Raw genomic sequence first — 15,875 nt, forward strand, 5'->3', positions numbered from 1 at the left:
AGCATTTAATAAATTTACCCACCTATCATCCTTAGTTGCAAATCCAACCATTTCTTTACTGGTTTTCAACTAATGCGAATCCAATAATAGAGATTTTTTTGATGATGGTTAGGATGGGTGGATCGATTTAATAAATGTGCGTGTCAATTTAACAATTCCCTAACAATATTGAGTTACTGTTATGAAATGGACCTGATGGAGGCAAAAAAATATTATGCAATAGAGGTTATTGAGTTTCTGGAGAGTGAGGTACAAAGGGTTTACTGTATATGTACACGTTAAATATTATTGATAATTTAAAACTGGGCATTTGATAATAAGAATCCTAGATAAAAAGCATATTGGACAGATTACGGAAAGAAAACAGGAGAATCGAAGGACGTTCATGGATACATACTCTATCTTAGACATGGTTGCTCGTGAAATGTCAACAGAGTCTCTGTCGCCAACTTGTACATGTACTTGCTTTTCATGCAACTAAAAGACTGCATATAAGCGTACCAAAGCATCATTAGATCGATCTAATATATGATGTACATAATCTTCAACGGCTCCGCAACTTCCACCAACATCGCAATTTAACACGAGGACGAAATCGACAGCAGTTACCTGTGGTGGATCCAAAGAGATTCCCTTCCATTCTTTTGCCCTACTTCAATGAGCTCGAGATTGCTTGCGTCTCCACGACTAAAACAACAAATACATCCACACATTCACAAGTCAAGTTTTGAGGAACGTGCAATTATTTCCAGCTGAAATCATACCAGAATTCCATATTTTCTACGAACATGGGTACGAGCAAGAGCCTCTAATCCCAGCATGGATGTTTCTCTAAATCCAAGGCATCGATGCTTTGATCCGGTACTTTGCCGTTCAAGAAAAATTATTCACGGAATCTAAGATTTTGGAATACTTCTCCATGAACCATTCTCTCCCCAACTCTTGTAAGTGAAAATTAACGTCCTGCTCTCTTGTACCGTGTAGTACCCCGTGTGCATGTCATTTTCAGGAGCGTAGTGCCTTGGACCACCTTCATCCTCGTCGTCCTCATCCGTCCTGTCCATGCCAAAGTCCACCTTCAAGATCATCCTCCGATGCACGAATTCATGCATTTCTAATTTGATGCCTTCTGCACAAGGTTGAGCTCAAAATCCACATTTGATCGATTGATGTGCTTGAAGAATGGACCTAGAGAAGTCAACGAACCAGTACAACTCTTGCCAAGCAAGAGTTTATGCGGGTTCATCCGCCGGACGACCCCGGTAAGCCCAGTCTAGGTCCCCTTTCGTCTGAGGGCTGGAACACTCGGCGCGTCAAGATTCCAGGAGAAGTCCGTGCACCGTGAAATCAACCATTCGAACGTGCAATTTCAGAGGATTGCCAGAACTAGCCGCTGGAGGAAAATGCTTCCTGGGGCTTTGTTAAGGACATCCGGGGACAAGAAGGCCTCTGCAAACTCTTCCATTGCCATTTTCAAAGCGGATGTCAACAATGCTGAGTCACTCATCAGTCGTTGCAAGAAGACCAAACTTGTCGTCTATGTTGGACCCTTGCAGAAAGTAGTAGAAACTGCGTGGAAGCTGGCCTGGATTACCTCGGCGTCACAAGGGAGCTTATGGGGCTTTTGCATCAGGAGAAGGTTATGCGGTCAGGTTAGTCACACATCCCGCTATCTAAGCATAACGGCTTTGTAATTCTGAAAATGACCATACACTTCCAACACATTAACGTTCTCGTCTGTAAAAGTAACCTTATTCATATGGCTACGATTTTACTGCAACACAACACATTAGCAAGAAACTGCGGATGTTCAGTGGGTTGGAAGGTCAGAACAACTACCCATGGTTACAAAGATATTCTTTCGGACCTTCTCATTTAATCGCCCACTCATAACACCGAATCCAGACACAAAACGGAGTCATAAAGTCAACTGGACATGGACTGCTTGGCTGGAAAATGCACAAAGTTTATTTACAAGCTCAAACAATTCACCCTAGGTCTCACAAACGTGGAAGACTTCTCGACGCATGATACTCAAACTGGTCCACAACTTGCCGAAGTGCTTTCAGCTGAGCTGCCAGGTTTCCCACGGACTTCATCTCTTCATTCAATCGCAAGCAAGCGTTGATAAACCTCTGCCCCTTGGCAGCAGCATCAATGGACGCATCCTGAAGCAGCCCTGCCGCCTCGCTGTGACACTTCATGTGATCGACTGAACTCCCCGTAACCTCGGACAGCGCAGACTGGAGCGACGAAAACAATCCCACGAGACTGCCCGCTACTGCCTTGGCATCATCTTCAACGGCCTTTACCAACTTCACGGCCGTGGCTATGTCACTCATTCGACCCTCTCGTCTCTCACTAGATTCTACATGCGGATTCTCGCTGCTGCTTCCAGGGTGCACATGCCTCGGAATCCGCTCTTCCGTGGAGCCTTCCTCGGCGTGCTGGTCATCGTGTTCTTCCTCCAAAACTCCACTCGCTTCATCGGGTGCGATTTCGGGACTTATCTCTGGTTGCGATCGGACCTTTCCCACGTCCTCACCTATATGACCTTGCATTGCGCGATGCTACGTGAAGCTCAGACCTCATCCCAGATCAACTCATCACTGAAATGAAATCTGCAAACCACACCGAAACTCGTGAAGAAAAAAAACGACCGTGGTCGCGGAGCTTGTTGGCCCTTGAAACCCTAACGCAACGCCAGAATCGTCTTGGGCAGGGCTCGCTCACAAGACAATCTACTTTCGCAATAAAGGTTGCTTTTTCAAAAAGTATGTTACTTTCTCTTTCTGCCTAAACTTCTCTCATTCTTTCAAACTTTGAGTTACGGATGATTATTATTAGGGTAAAAATATTTTCATAGTAAATGTATTTTACAGTAATTATTATCTTCAAAATTTGAGTGCAATCTTACCAAACAAGTGCAAACCTTTCAACTAGAGAAGTAGAGAAGTGCAACTATATGGAAGTTCAAACAAAACGTTGAGGTTATTACTTTGTAATAAGTTGATTTCAGAGAAAATAAAAAAAAATGTAAATAAATATAAAGGTGGAATGTAGTGGTGAATGTATGCATATACATTCCTCTACTTTTGCACCATTAACAAACTTACCCCTTAAAATCTATACATCTTTAATTACTTTGTAGAATTTTATAGAAACCAAACATGTACATTACTTCTAGTTGTTAATCCTGACAACATTTTGACTTTTCAGATGCGATAATCTCAAAATATGTATTCTAAGTAAATTTTTTATTTATGTTGATTTTTTATTTTTTCATTTGAGAGCTTATTGTTTATTTTTATTATTTATTTTAGAACTAATATTTCTATGATCACTTGAATCATGAAATTGTTTAGATTTGTGTCAACTGTTTACATTATTAAAATTTGATGGTTTTGATGTAAATTTTTATTCAAAGTTGAGAAAAGTTGCCAATTGTAAAAAGTAAAGTTAGGCTGCAAAAAGAAAAAAGACGTATATATATATATATATATATATATATATATATTACCCAAATATTTACAATATTTATGTTTGAATTCTCACAAAGTATTATTTAAAAGCAATGTGTGTGTATATATATATATATATATATATATATATGTAAAGAGAGAGAATAGTAGAAAAGCAACACCTTATTAGTAATTAACATTGTTGAAAGCAATTCCCGTACAATTTAAGATTTTGTAAACATATTTTAATTTAAATCAATCTGGTAACATTTAACTTGCCTGTATTTGGCTTTATCACACAAGTATACTGTAGTTTTGTATTTCTTTCCTTCTTTTTGTATGTTTTGAAAAATTGCACATAAATCTTGCTTTTTTACATTGTCAATTTTTATCTTTACAATCTCAAATTAATACTTTAATGGACTGGAAGTTGTATTATAAGAGAAGGAGTAATAAGTGTTATTTGATGTTTTGATACCATTTAAGCTGACATATACAATTGTCAAAGAAAAGAAGTATTTTTTTTTTTTTGGCATCTTATTTTACATTGTTCACATAGTTCATTGAATGATAATGTTCGAGTCATTCAGTGCACAATGTAATTGTCATCCAAACGTTCTTATATTAAACTATAATAAAAATTAAGCTACTTGTCGAACTTTCTTTAAATGCACTTGAATTTTGTACTTTATGAATAATGAATGGTTGTCATTTTTAAATTTCCAAAACATTCGCCATAAATTAAATATAGAAGTAGTCCTTAATTTTTTTTTATGCCTTCAATGCATTGGTTGGCAATTGTTCTATGTGGTAACATATTTTAGAATAAATTAAATTTATCTATGTTAAAAATGTCGTCTTAATTGTTTTATACAATCAATTCATTTAATTTAAACAATTTCATTAAAAAAGATAGGAAGAAAAAAACAAAAAAATAAAAAAATAAAAAAATGAAGGTTTTTTGAAAAGCTCTAAAATAATTTCACAACTTCAAGGATGAATGAGATATCAAAATGCCATCAATGAATATACAAATAAAAATATATACTTATTTTTTTAGTATAGTTATTTATCTAAATTTTTGATTTCATTATAAGAAGAGAGTCACTTACCATGTATTATCTTGGGGCTTGGTAAAGTGCGGACTCCAATTAAGAATTGTGGTTATGTGGCCCTCAAGGAATTGTTAATCTGGTTTAGGGTAATCGAATTGCTGAGGTCAGAGTTTATGTAAAGGCCTGATTAGGATAAATGGTTCATGGATGATAGCCATGGTTTGGGAACAAGAGGACAAACGGACAAACGACGAACAATTTTCGCACCCAGACTCGGAGAATAATCAAATCTCCTGCCGTTAGGGTTTCGCTGCTGCTTGCCCCACTCGGAATCCATTCTGAGTATTGCCGCTGTCGGATTGGATCGTGGTACGTGACGCCTCATGGTTTCTGGTTCCGTGCGTTCTCTGGTTCCCTGCGTGTCAGCATATCCATCGAGCTCTAGACCGTTCGTTTTGGTGCAATACTGCGACTATTGTGCTCGTTTTAGCTGCCGTAGAATTCCCGTGAATGCTTTTGGATGACAAATCGAATCGGGCTGCTTGGTCTGTTACCTTGAGGGGTGCACGTAGTTGCTGTTTGTGGCGTAACATCGAAAGATTGCTGTATCCAGCGAACTGTGTGTTGCGGTGGTCCGGGTTCCGAACAGGTCAGCTCTGGTGTTTTTGTTACTCTTGTCTTCCAGTGTCTTTGAAGTTTCTAGCCTTTTCTGATTCACATGACAGTGCACAGGATGTGTTTGTGGTTTAATGAAATTGATGACGCCGTTTGCTTTGTGTAATCTCGTCCCTCGGGTTTTAGACTAGGTTCTCCTATGTTTGGCATTCTAACATTGATCTTCTGCGTAGCTCATCGAACACATTTGCATTATATATATAAAGATTTTGATCTTTCCGTTTTAGCATTGATCCTTCCGTCTCCCATGTAGTAACCCTGTCTAGTCTATCAAGAATATAATTCTCTGGTTAGTTTTAGTCGTTTCCTGAATGTGTCCGTTTCTTTAACTTTTGAAGTGTTGGACTCCACCGCAGCGAAAATTTTGATGCAAAGTCAGCGTGAGGAATGGGAAGTTCGTCGGATGTGTTGACGGATGAAGCTGAAGACAGTGGGGATGAGAATGTCGATACCGGTCAGTTCAAGGAAGGCGAGAAAGTTTTAGCCTATCATGGCCCTCTTATCTACGATACAAAAATTCAGAAAGCTGAGTTTCGGAAGAAGGAATGGAAATACTTCGTGCATTACCTGGGATGGAGTAAGAACTGGGACGAGTGGGTTGGTGCGGACAGATTGATGAAGCCAACGGAGGAAAATCTTGAAAAGCAGAAAAAACTCTTCAAAAATCAGACAGGGGATAAGCTATCGAAAGGCCGAGTGCCTGCGGGGAAGCAGAAAAGCGCCGCTGAGAAAGACGAATCTAAAACCGAGAACAAGCCATCCGTCGGACGAGGGAAGAAAAGGAAATCTGATCCAGTTTCTGAAGCGAAAAGTCCCGAGGAGCCTGATCACGCTTTGAAGATACCTTTGCCTGGCACCTTGAAAAGACAGCTGGTGGAAGACTGGGAATTCGTTACTCAAATGGGGAAGCTGGTAAAGTTACCTCGATTTCCATCTGTTCAAGATATCTTCAAAAAATACACAGACTTCAAGACAAAGAGAGATGGTGTAGTGGAGGACTCGTTAGTTGAGGTTCTGAATGGTTTGAGAAGCTACTTCGACAAATCTCTTCCGGCGATGTTATTATACCCCCAGGAACGAGCCCAGTACGCTAGTGCAGTGCCACATGGAAGCGACATTAGTCCCAGCAGCATATACGGGGCAGAACACCTGCTTCGGTTATTTGTTAAGTTGTCCGAGTTGCTTGTGTATACAAACATGGAGCATGAAGCATTGACCCAGCTGCAACATAAATTGGCGGATTTTCTGAAGTTTCTCCAACGGAATCAGAGCAACTTCTTTCTTACCAGTTATGGTTGAGATGCAGTTGTAGATATGATATTATTTTCATTGGATTGTTTAGGGCCTCATTGTATTTTAATTAGATCAAAAATGGTCTTCATTGTTTTGTACAGCTACTGGGTCCCAAATTATTGATGGTGCTTTTCCGACTCCATCTCATTTTGATCTTTATGCAACACCGAATTTTCTTTTCGCCTGGAGAGTAGTATAATTCAGAGCAATTGTTTTACACCGAAAACCGCTATTCTCAGGACGGTTGTCAGTTTACCCAGTCAGTGCACTTATTTCAGTATCGTGAGATTAGTATTAACGCTGTTCAGCAAGGAGTGGTTGTTAAGCCTCCGCCTGAAATGGGAACTGGGGCTTGCGAAGTGCATGCGCTGCATTTTGCACTTCTTGTGCTACTTGTTTGTAAATAGCGGATTGACCTGAGGGCTTATGGCTGGCGTGTGAAACGTACACATTCCATACCAAGCCTATGACATTGCTACATAATACCTGCGAGTTTGTCAGGGTCAATGAAGATTGGATTACGGAATATGAATGTGACAAGAAAAAGCGAAGGCATAATGTATGACGGGCATTTACATAGAATCGATACAACTCATATGTCTTCTAGTTTAAGTGCGTAAGATTTGGTGGATGATGAGGGTACAAGGAGGATACCTGCAAAACTGGAGGGACAAACATGAAGTTGCAGAACTGCGAGGGAAGCCATAATTTCCAATTTGCAATCAGTGCGGGTTTCCAGTCCTGTGCAACGGACATTCTGAAACTTTAAGCAGTGTTGAAAGGCATGGAGCTGTAGGTAAACATGATATATGCGTAGACGGTCCGTTCCTTTTCAAAAACAGTATGTTACTTAAAGCTAAGATTACCATACTTTCGAAAGCTTGTCTTGGATTTTGTCAACATGTCCTTCCACCAGCAACAAATAGGCGAACGTTACAGCGATGAAAATCGGAGCAAAGATGAACTGTGCACTCAAATGTTTCTTCATTAGCATCGCAGCCTGATGTTGCCTTTCCGTAGGCTCGGACACAACTGTGTAGCAGCTATATCTACAGTTGTGCAATGTGATCTCACTCGGCTTTCACAAGATATCTGCAAGTCCGAGTTAGAAAGTAGAAATACCTGGTCCAAAACTAGTCGAATTGCCACACCTTTTGGGCCAGAAGCTTTCACTACTCTGTTGAGGAAACTATACCTGTAGCAGCATTAAAATAGGCTTGTTCATCATTGTCCAAGCAAACTGAACTTAAAGAAACATCCTAGATTGCAGGAGCGGAAGTTTTCTCGTAAGCAAGGAATTCAAAGGCGTCGTACCAGTAATGGAGTGTTGGTCCCACAATGAAAAGCCCAAAGGTGGTCATCGACGCCACCCGTCTATAATCCAAACCACCCGATTTTTCTACATACAGCTGCCAAAAAATATTCGTTACAACGTATCCATGACTCCCATTAGAGTCCTAAACCAATTACTGCACGAAAAGATTAGCTCAGGCACAACAGAGTTTTGCAAATTCGAATCGCATAAAGATTCTGGGAAACGTCTCAACGTTGAACATGAATGAAAATCTTTGATCACCATTCTCTCGCAAGTATCAACTGTTGAAGGTGTCGTCACCATCTTCATCAACGAGGTATACCTGAGTGAAAATGTCTCCAACACAGTTGAGAATGCCGAGGGTGATAGCCTTTGTCTTGATAGGGTGTTCTATTAGAACTTTGGTATACCTGAAATGATTTACACCATGATTGTTACATTCAGCACAGATCATCGAAGGAGGTAGGCAAAAGCTCAAATGTCTCTTCTCATGTGTTCAAATTTGAAACGAAATTAACGCAAGGGCAGTTGTGAAGCATTGATATAATACCAGTTTCTCGATGCAGAGCCAATTTCGACTCCAGGGGGGGTTGCAGCCCCCTGGTTTGCTGCTATTGAGGTTCCATACCACAAGAAGAAATTGAAATTTCGTTACAGAATAATTGAACGGCTACTTCAATAGCTAATATGACTCAAGATACTCAAAATTGGTTATTAACATTTCAATAACCACAACCGTTAACACAAGATTTCGATCAAAACTCTGAAATTCATCATCACAATCGCTTATACTGAGTGTTTGACTCACTTTAATTTGCAATAAAAAATCAAAGACTGAAGTTCGGCCTAAAATGTACCAGATATTCTCCTTCTCATGGTTGTCTATGCCACACACCTTGAAGAATTAATCCAAACCAGTATACCCGTAATTCGTGGAACTTGAGTTTCAAAATCGAACTGATATTTAGAGCCACATACTAAGATCTGCAGCATGAAAGACAAACTTCGTTTTCAGAATTCATGTATGAAATTTCAGTCGACGTAACCTTCTGAATAGGCATAGTGCAAATCATCCGCATGGTACAAATTATCGCTGTTTCCTTGCCGTTTTCAACATTCTTTTGTCCATAAATTTCGAGTGCAGATGCGTTAATGGAATTAAACACATCAATAACCTAATTATTTCCAAAAACAATTTGCACACATTCAAAGAATTGCTGTCATGTGAACGACATCAAACATCTTACTATCATGTGAACCTATTCCATCGAGCCATGATCATCTAAATCTACGTTCGTCTTCAGAGGTCTGCAGGGTTCTTGTAACAAGCATAAACATCACATGGTCATGAACCAACACCAAATCCCCTATCCAACCCCAGCATTACAAGGATTAGCAGCTTTCAACTGCAAATTTCCTCACCCATTCGACGCTTTCTGAGTCGAACCAGTTTCCGTTCAGAGCTCCATATTGCAGGAACACTCTGCAACTTCACTGTAGAGAATTATGTTGCTCACTCCAAGCCGCAATCTCATATCAGCATACCATCCGAGTGCGAAGATCCAATGTGCTCCATCCAACAATTGGCCTCCATAACCTGCTTCTGCTCATGTGCGATTTCCCTGCTGAGAATCTCTCACCAACCTTTTCAAACGCAGTGCGATGAGAATCATGGGCTAAGGGCTGGAATGCAGTAGGAAGCGTCGATCTTGTGCAGGAAGAATCGAGGTTCTTTGGAGCTCGGTTGCCATTGACAATGGCGCTCCTTCATCAACTTCTTCCTGGTGGTTGATGGATGGCACCGCATTGCGTCACACTCTCATCCCATTAGGATAGCAACGACTTCATCTGCTTATTCATCCAATGAGGGGATGAATAGGAACTATTCAAAGCATGCCTACGCGAAGATTTGTCTCGGATTTTTTATTCGATTATAATACTACTTTTTTCAACAGTATAATACTGTTTTTTTAGACCTCCAAGTAAACAATTGAAGCTGTCGTATAAACGTATGAATATTTCCTATGATTGTAACGCATGAATACAAATAAATTCTCGGAATATTCGTCATTGATAAATATTTTCTTTGGACTGATGAGAATGTGTTGCAGTTTAAAGTATATAAGTATATGAGCGTGGCTCAAACATCACTACAAATTTACTAAACTTGCAATAAAGAAGTAGAAACATGTTTTTAATAAAAAAAAAAGTTGTGAAATCACAGAAGTATGACACATCGATGAAACTACCACGTTTTTTTTTTTTTATAAATTTGTGTTCTATTAAAAATATATAAGTATAGTGTGGACGTAAAACAGAAACCGTAGCTTACGATAAATTTATAAGTTTAGTTATTTTTTGAACATAAAAAAGTAAAATAATTTAATTCACAAAACTTTATATTATACATCAAGTATATTTTTTATTTTATTTTTTCTGTTAAAATTTGTCACCAGAATCATCAACATAAATTTAGCATGTCTCATGTAATACATTGTTTACTTTATAAATACCATCTATATTCAAATATGAGCAATAAATTCATGTCAAGTTTCCAAGATATTTTCAGCAATACCAAATGCGTGACCAGCAAAAATACTGCTGTTTTAGAAAGTGCAATTGGAGCTAAGTGAAAGGATGATCGATACAATCAATACAATTAAAAGGTTTAAAAGCTATTTGAAATCTCACGTACCAAACCACCAACTTACCATTTTCCATATTCTAGGGTCTTCCATGATCTAAACGTCTACTATACAACAAAGAGTATATTTACATTTCTTCTTTCCGAAACACAACTTTTGATACTAGTCCGCAGCGTCTAGAAGCCAATAAATAGTAATTCAAGAAGCAGAAGCGGATGAACAGAGAGGGCGTTCCGTCCAAATGGATGGTTTTCATTCAAACACCGAGCTATCGTCAACTTGGTTGCAAGCCCACAAACGCGGGGTCACCACGTGCCAGTTCGCAAGCTTCCAGTGTGTTCCCACGACCTCCACGGGTTTTACAAAGCCAGCGGGCAAGCATAGGGAATACCCTTGCGTCAGCGAAGAACAGCCATTCGATATGTTCGTCGGAGGATCGAGCGGTGGGTGCCGACCTTCTCTTGAGTGGCGTGAGGAGGCGTGGAGGTGGGTGGCGAAGAAGGGTGAGAAAGGGAGCGAGAGAGAGAAGAAGGGTAGAGAGCGGGAGCAGAGTTGCATCCATCCAAGCATATCATCGTTGTGTTGTGGAGCAGAGAGCTACGGACGGAGTTGGGAGGGGGTTAGGAAGGAAGGAAAGGGAGTTCATCGCATCCAGCAGGGAGCAACTGTTGAACAGAACCAGGGAGGGAAGGAATTGGAGACAGCCATCCCTCACTCGCGGGTGCAGGCAACGCAACGACGACGAGGGTGGAGCCATCATCGTTCCACGAGATGATGCTGCAACAGCGTCAACACCAACAGCAGCATCCAGGAGATGGCGGGGGAGCGGGCGCTATGGACGCCATGGCCTGCGACGACCACCATGTGGTGGTCAGCAGGATGGACCTGGCACCGCAGGTGCAAGGGCTGAGGATGCTGGACGAGCAGCAGGAGCACGAACATCAACGGATTTTGTACGGGGAGAAGGGGCTTGGGGACCATACCCATGATGAGATGGGCAAGGGGCAGCATCCGGGGCACGTTGTGGTGTATGGCGACCGGGGGCATGAGAATGGACATGAACACGCACATGCGTACGCGGTGGAAATGGGGAACGGGAAGCACGGCGTGGTGGATGATATGGATGCGAAGCTAGGGGGCTTGAGCGCCGCCATGCTCCGAGTGGATACCGAGATGGAGGGCCGTGAGCGGCAGATAAGCGATGGTGACGTCGGGACGGCGAATAGCCCGCAGGTTGGGTCGCAGATTGGAAAGCTCCGAGGTCGGTCGTCACGCGACCCGGCTATTGAGTGGAGTGAGAACGCCACGACGGTTTTGTTGCAGGCGTTTGGGGAGAAGTACCGCGCTCTTGATCGCGGGAATTTTACAAGCAAGATTTGGGCCGACATTGCGGCGAGGGTGAACAGCCGCGGCTCGCTTACGGTAACTGATGGTTTCAATTTTGTAACGTTCTTGATGTGTGTGCCTGTGCAAGTTTGGTTTCATTGTGGTGGATCGCTTTTTTAAATTTTTTGGAAATATAAAAAAAATTAAAAATTAAAAAATCGGTCATGGAGGGTTGGGATGGAAAGAAAAGGCTGGTAATTGATTCCGACTGCGGCGTAGAATGCATGGGGAGAAACTGTATTATGGGGGAGCTCAAAATAGACTCATTTGGAAAAAATACGATTGAGGGGTAGTATGAAGAAAGCCGAAAGTTTCTTTAGGTTTGTACGTAACTAGTGGTTTTTGATTGGTTTGGCTCAGGAAGTTGATGTTTGCAATGTCTCAAGCAAGGTTTTAGCGGGAATCCTGGGGCTATAAAGTCGTAGGTGATTTTATATTTTTTTATTAACATTCTTGAACCTTTTCCTTGTTTTTAATTTTAAAATGAATGTTCTTTTTAATTATTGTAGAGAATAAAATGTGCAAGAGAGAGTGAGTGACTAGTGAGTGAGTTGTTCTTAGCATGGCTCGACCTTTGGAATGACTTGATTGTTCGAGGGTTGTAACTTCAATCATGAATAGTTTTCCAGAAGCAGGACTCAGTGCTAAAGTTTTTTTAGATCTAAACCTTTTGTCCCCTCTCTTAACTTTGCAAAGTTTAAATTTCTTTGATCTAAAATTTGAATAGATATTTCTTTTTCATCTAAAATGAAGCTGCATCTCGATCAAAGAGTGCAGTGGATTGTGTTCGGTCCCGGTGACAATTATGTAAGCTGCTTTCAATTCACCTACCATGTTTTGAGAGTCAACGTCTGCTTCTATATAATTTTGCTTTCTCATATGACACTCTTATGAACTTGACTGCTGAGAGTGCTAGCTTGTATCATTAGTAAGCTAGTTGCTGTATGTTTCTTCACAAAAGTATGCTATTTCTACTGTTTCTGTTCTTACCGTCCCACGTTGGCCGGTAAGTAGACAAAATATTTTGTGGAGAAGAAAGACAGTGGATGCCAGGGTAGAATTTTGTTGAGCATTATATTATTCACTCGTCACAGCAGGTGATTCTCACAAGGGACAATTCAACCTGATTTCTGATAATGAGTTTTTGTCCTGCAGTCATTCAGTGTCAGTTTTCTAATCCTAGGACTGGGAGGAGGTACAATAGAATACGAGCTCATTGAACACTGATAAACGTTGGCGCTGGAGTGTATATGGAGATCTGCATCTATTCCCTTGGATTACTCCATTGTTTCATGCTGAAAGTATAGATACGGTATAAACAACTTTGCTTGCTCTCACATGTTTGATGTGCTTGACTGTCGATGGTGTAGGGCAATTTAGCGGACGGCATACCAAAGACACAGGAGCAGTGTCGCATCAAGGTGGTTGAACTTACTATGCTTGCATAACGTATTGATTGGTGCTCCTGTTATTAATGTCGTCCAGTCTCTACACGGATAGGTTTCGTACTGTGTAATGACTACTAATAATGACGAAGGTCTAGGTAGTAGACTAATGATCTATGCATAACGCAGGTTGATAATCTAAAGAAACGTTACAAAGTGGAGAGAGAGAAGAAACGTGTTTCGGGTTCGGGGGCGTCAAAGTGGATATTTTTTGATATGATGGATGAGTTGATTGGAGCAAATCCAAGGCATATGCGTAGCGGTGGTGGGCTCGGAGGAGCAGATTCGCCTTTGGGTTTGGAACATGGTGGCACACCTCTAGGCATTCGAACATCCGTTGAGGATGGGGACAGGATGTACTACTTAGAGAGTGCAGGCGGTGACGGCGATCAAACATCAGAAACGATCCCTAAAATTTCGCCGATTCAGGGACGAAGGAAAAGGAAAAGAGCGTTGGAAGACTTGGAAAGAGAGAACGTGAATGCTCCAGCTCTGATGGCCTTGTTCGGGGATTACAATATTCCAACAAGTATCATCGATGCGATGCTGCAGGAAGACATGGACGAGTACACTCTGATTAATTCTAGAGATATCATGGTGTTACTGGACCAGCTGCGAAGCAAGCACCGGCTGCACATTAAGCTTGGGCCTGCGGAAAGGATCAAACAAGCCATCGAGGCTGCAAAAGAGAAGAAGAATAGCCTGGCCTTAGTTCTTCAGCATCAGCAACAACAACAGCAGCAGCAGCAGCAGCAGCAGCAGCAGCAGCAATAAGTGCGGACTAAATGGATGCTGCTTGTAAGAGAAGGTGACGGTAGAGTGCGGTTTGTGTTGCTGAGTGGTAACTTGGGGAGCGGCTAGGCATCCGTCTTGTTATTGTAGTTTTTCTTTGGGGACGGTTCTGACGGAGCGGAGCTGCGTAGAAGCGGTTGGTGACCGAAGGCAATTTTGCCTGACATAGATGGACGGCATGGGTGGTGGTAGAGTTTGGACGAGGAAAGTGTGGGTGCATATCATAGAGTGGACGTTCAGGAGCATCGAGAGCTCGACTGGAAGTGATGGTGGATCGGTAGAGCAGGGAATGAGAGGTTCCACAAGCGTACGGAGACAGGGAGTGCCGCGTTGTTGCAATGCACGGTCGATGTAGGTGGATGGGTTGGAGTCGATCCATGCCGAATCAGCTTCAGTTTTGATGGCCAAAATTTATTTTTATTTTTATTTTTCCCTTTTTTGGGTGCAACAATGAGTTTGTCGGGAGTAGGACCACTTATTTTTTCGAGTTTCTTTTAGATTGTAAAGGAAGCTGACTTGAGTAGGGCGGGATCAGCATTATGTACCATTCGTGGTTGTGTCACTGGACGCTTTCTCTATGTTTTGTGTGAAGGGAGGGAAATCTGGACGCGCCTTATTCATGTATAGATGGAAACTATAAAGGTGGGACAGTGCGAGAGAGTACACAAGGAGGATGAAAATACTTGATGGCGCTCAGTTGTATCGTATCGACAGTTTTGATGCCGCGGTCTTGTTCAGTGTAGATGTTACACTTTCCATCTGGGAGCTGCTTGGCGGTGTTTGGAACATCCATCAGTAGCTTGAGATGGGAGTTTTTCACTTTGCAGCTAAGTTATTTCCGTTTGACCTCAACACGTCATGGGTACAGTGGTGATAACCGAGCTTCCACCTTCACGATGGTCAAGGTACATTGCGTTACCTTCTTGTCCCTGGTCAACTGGCATGGTGCGGTTAGATTAACAGTGGATTCCAGAGGCCTGAACAAGACTACCGCGTGTGGTGGGGAGAGACAGTCAAGTTGAACTAGGATTAAAATCGTCCGGAAGTTAGATGCAACCTGTTATGGCGACTGTAACAGGGACACTAATGCATGCAAGTTCGGTTTTATTACTGGGATATGAGCTTGAGTTATAGACGAAAGGAGTGTAGTAGATTGTGATGTTGAGTGATACTTTTTAATATGATATGAATTTTTTTCCCCTCTTAATCAAACTGAATATGCTGTGTTGCAGGAAATATCGCTGTCGATTCAACTCCGAGTAAAAATCTGGTGGGCGCACGTTCTGCTGTGCCATTCGGTATACGTGGACTTTCAAAAGGATTTGGTGCATGTTACGTAGGCGGATTGTGTTTGCATTGTGTAGAACTACACTGCAGTTAAGTTGGCCGAGTGTTCAATCAATTTAAGCTTTGGCACTTCTAGGATTTCCTCCAACAGGTTAATGAAGGGATCTACGTCCTGGCTTTACTGACAGAAATCGAGATACACTATTCATTATGTTCAGCAGAAAGAAAAAATGTTAAAAAACTCCAGTGTATTGCAGTTCCAGGATTTTCGGAAGGAGATCCATTTCTGACTGGATTCTCCCGTACTTAGTTTCATCGATCCTGATGTCATGCTTGGATGCAAAACATCATGTTCGGGTCCAAAATGATAGTGTTTGAATACTTTTTAAACCTATGAAGGCCTCTGGTTGCGATTCTGGGGGATCATGTGACAATGAAATTATCAGATTAGGTAAGGTTTCCTTGCTTGATCCATAACTCATTATAATCAGACTACTTTGTTGTCAAGACATGAGATAGTT

General features: G+C 41.5%; 4 protein-coding genes and 1 long non-coding RNA gene across 8 annotated transcripts; 2 read left to right on the forward strand and 3 right to left on the reverse strand.

Annotated features, from left to right (window-relative positions):
• Positions 1-259: 259 nt before the first annotated feature.
• On the reverse strand, positions 260-1,520 carry LOC112289015 (uncharacterized). 3 transcript variants are annotated; one of them, XR_016505362.1, is made up of 4 exons: positions 1,189-1,520; positions 978-1,056; positions 610-687; positions 260-485 (listed from the first exon to the last, which is right to left on the reverse strand). It is a non-coding gene; the product is annotated as an uncharacterized LOC112289015 (long non-coding RNA). The 3 variants fall into 3 exon arrangements; XR_016505364.1 differs by having other exon boundaries at positions 1,207-1,395; XR_016505363.1 differs by having other exon boundaries at positions 988-1,257.
• Positions 1,521-1,945: 425 nt separating this feature from the next.
• On the reverse strand, positions 1,946-2,707 carry LOC141044367 (uncharacterized). Its single transcript, XM_073537453.2, has one exon. The coding sequence runs from the start codon at positions 2,559-2,561 to the stop codon at positions 2,001-2,003; it is 561 nt and encodes a 186-aa protein (XP_073393554.1). The 5' UTR covers positions 2,562-2,707; the 3' UTR covers positions 1,946-2,000.
• Positions 2,708-4,752: 2,045 nt separating this feature from the next.
• Positions 4,753-6,584, forward strand: LOC112288208 (protein MRG1). The gene is made up of 2 exons (XM_024532175.3): positions 4,753-5,165; positions 5,548-6,584. The coding sequence occupies exon 2, from the start codon at positions 5,579-5,581 to the stop codon at positions 6,488-6,490; it is 912 nt and encodes a 303-aa protein (XP_024387943.1). The 5' UTR covers positions 4,753-5,165; positions 5,548-5,578; the 3' UTR covers positions 6,491-6,584.
• On the reverse strand, positions 6,309-9,363 carry LOC112288209 (uncharacterized). Of its 2 annotated transcripts, none has more exons than XM_024532177.3 (9): positions 9,222-9,363; positions 8,657-8,783; positions 8,350-8,407; positions 8,122-8,209; positions 7,799-7,893; positions 7,607-7,679; positions 7,356-7,448; positions 7,139-7,225; positions 6,309-6,970 (listed from the first exon to the last, which is right to left on the reverse strand). In XM_024532177.3, exons 2-9 carry the CDS (start codon positions 8,673-8,675, stop codon positions 6,806-6,808), a joined length of 678 nt encoding a protein of 225 aa, XP_024387945.1. In that variant the 5' UTR covers positions 8,676-8,783; positions 9,222-9,363; the 3' UTR covers positions 6,309-6,805. The 2 variants fall into 2 exon arrangements, with proteins under 2 accessions (XP_024387945.1, XP_024387944.1); XM_024532176.3 differs by having other exon boundaries at positions 8,350-8,410.
• A 1,512-nt stretch (positions 9,364-10,875) lies between these two features.
• LOC112288694 (uncharacterized) lies at positions 10,876-15,863 on the forward strand. Its single transcript, XM_024533165.3, has 4 exons — positions 10,876-11,866; positions 13,201-13,251; positions 13,405-14,972; positions 15,300-15,863. The coding sequence occupies exons 1-3, from the start codon at positions 11,216-11,218 to the stop codon at positions 14,047-14,049; spliced, it is 1,347 nt and encodes a 448-aa protein (XP_024388933.1). The 5' UTR covers positions 10,876-11,215; the 3' UTR covers positions 14,050-14,972; positions 15,300-15,863.
• The last annotated feature ends 12 nt before the right edge of the window (positions 15,864-15,875 follow it).

Source organism: Physcomitrium patens, chromosome 11 (genome assembly GCF_059467195.1).
Source record: "Physcomitrium patens ecotype Gransden chromosome 11, ASM5946719v1, whole genome shotgun sequence".
Taxonomy (NCBI): domain Eukaryota; kingdom Viridiplantae; phylum Streptophyta; class Bryopsida; order Funariales; family Funariaceae; genus Physcomitrium; species Physcomitrium patens.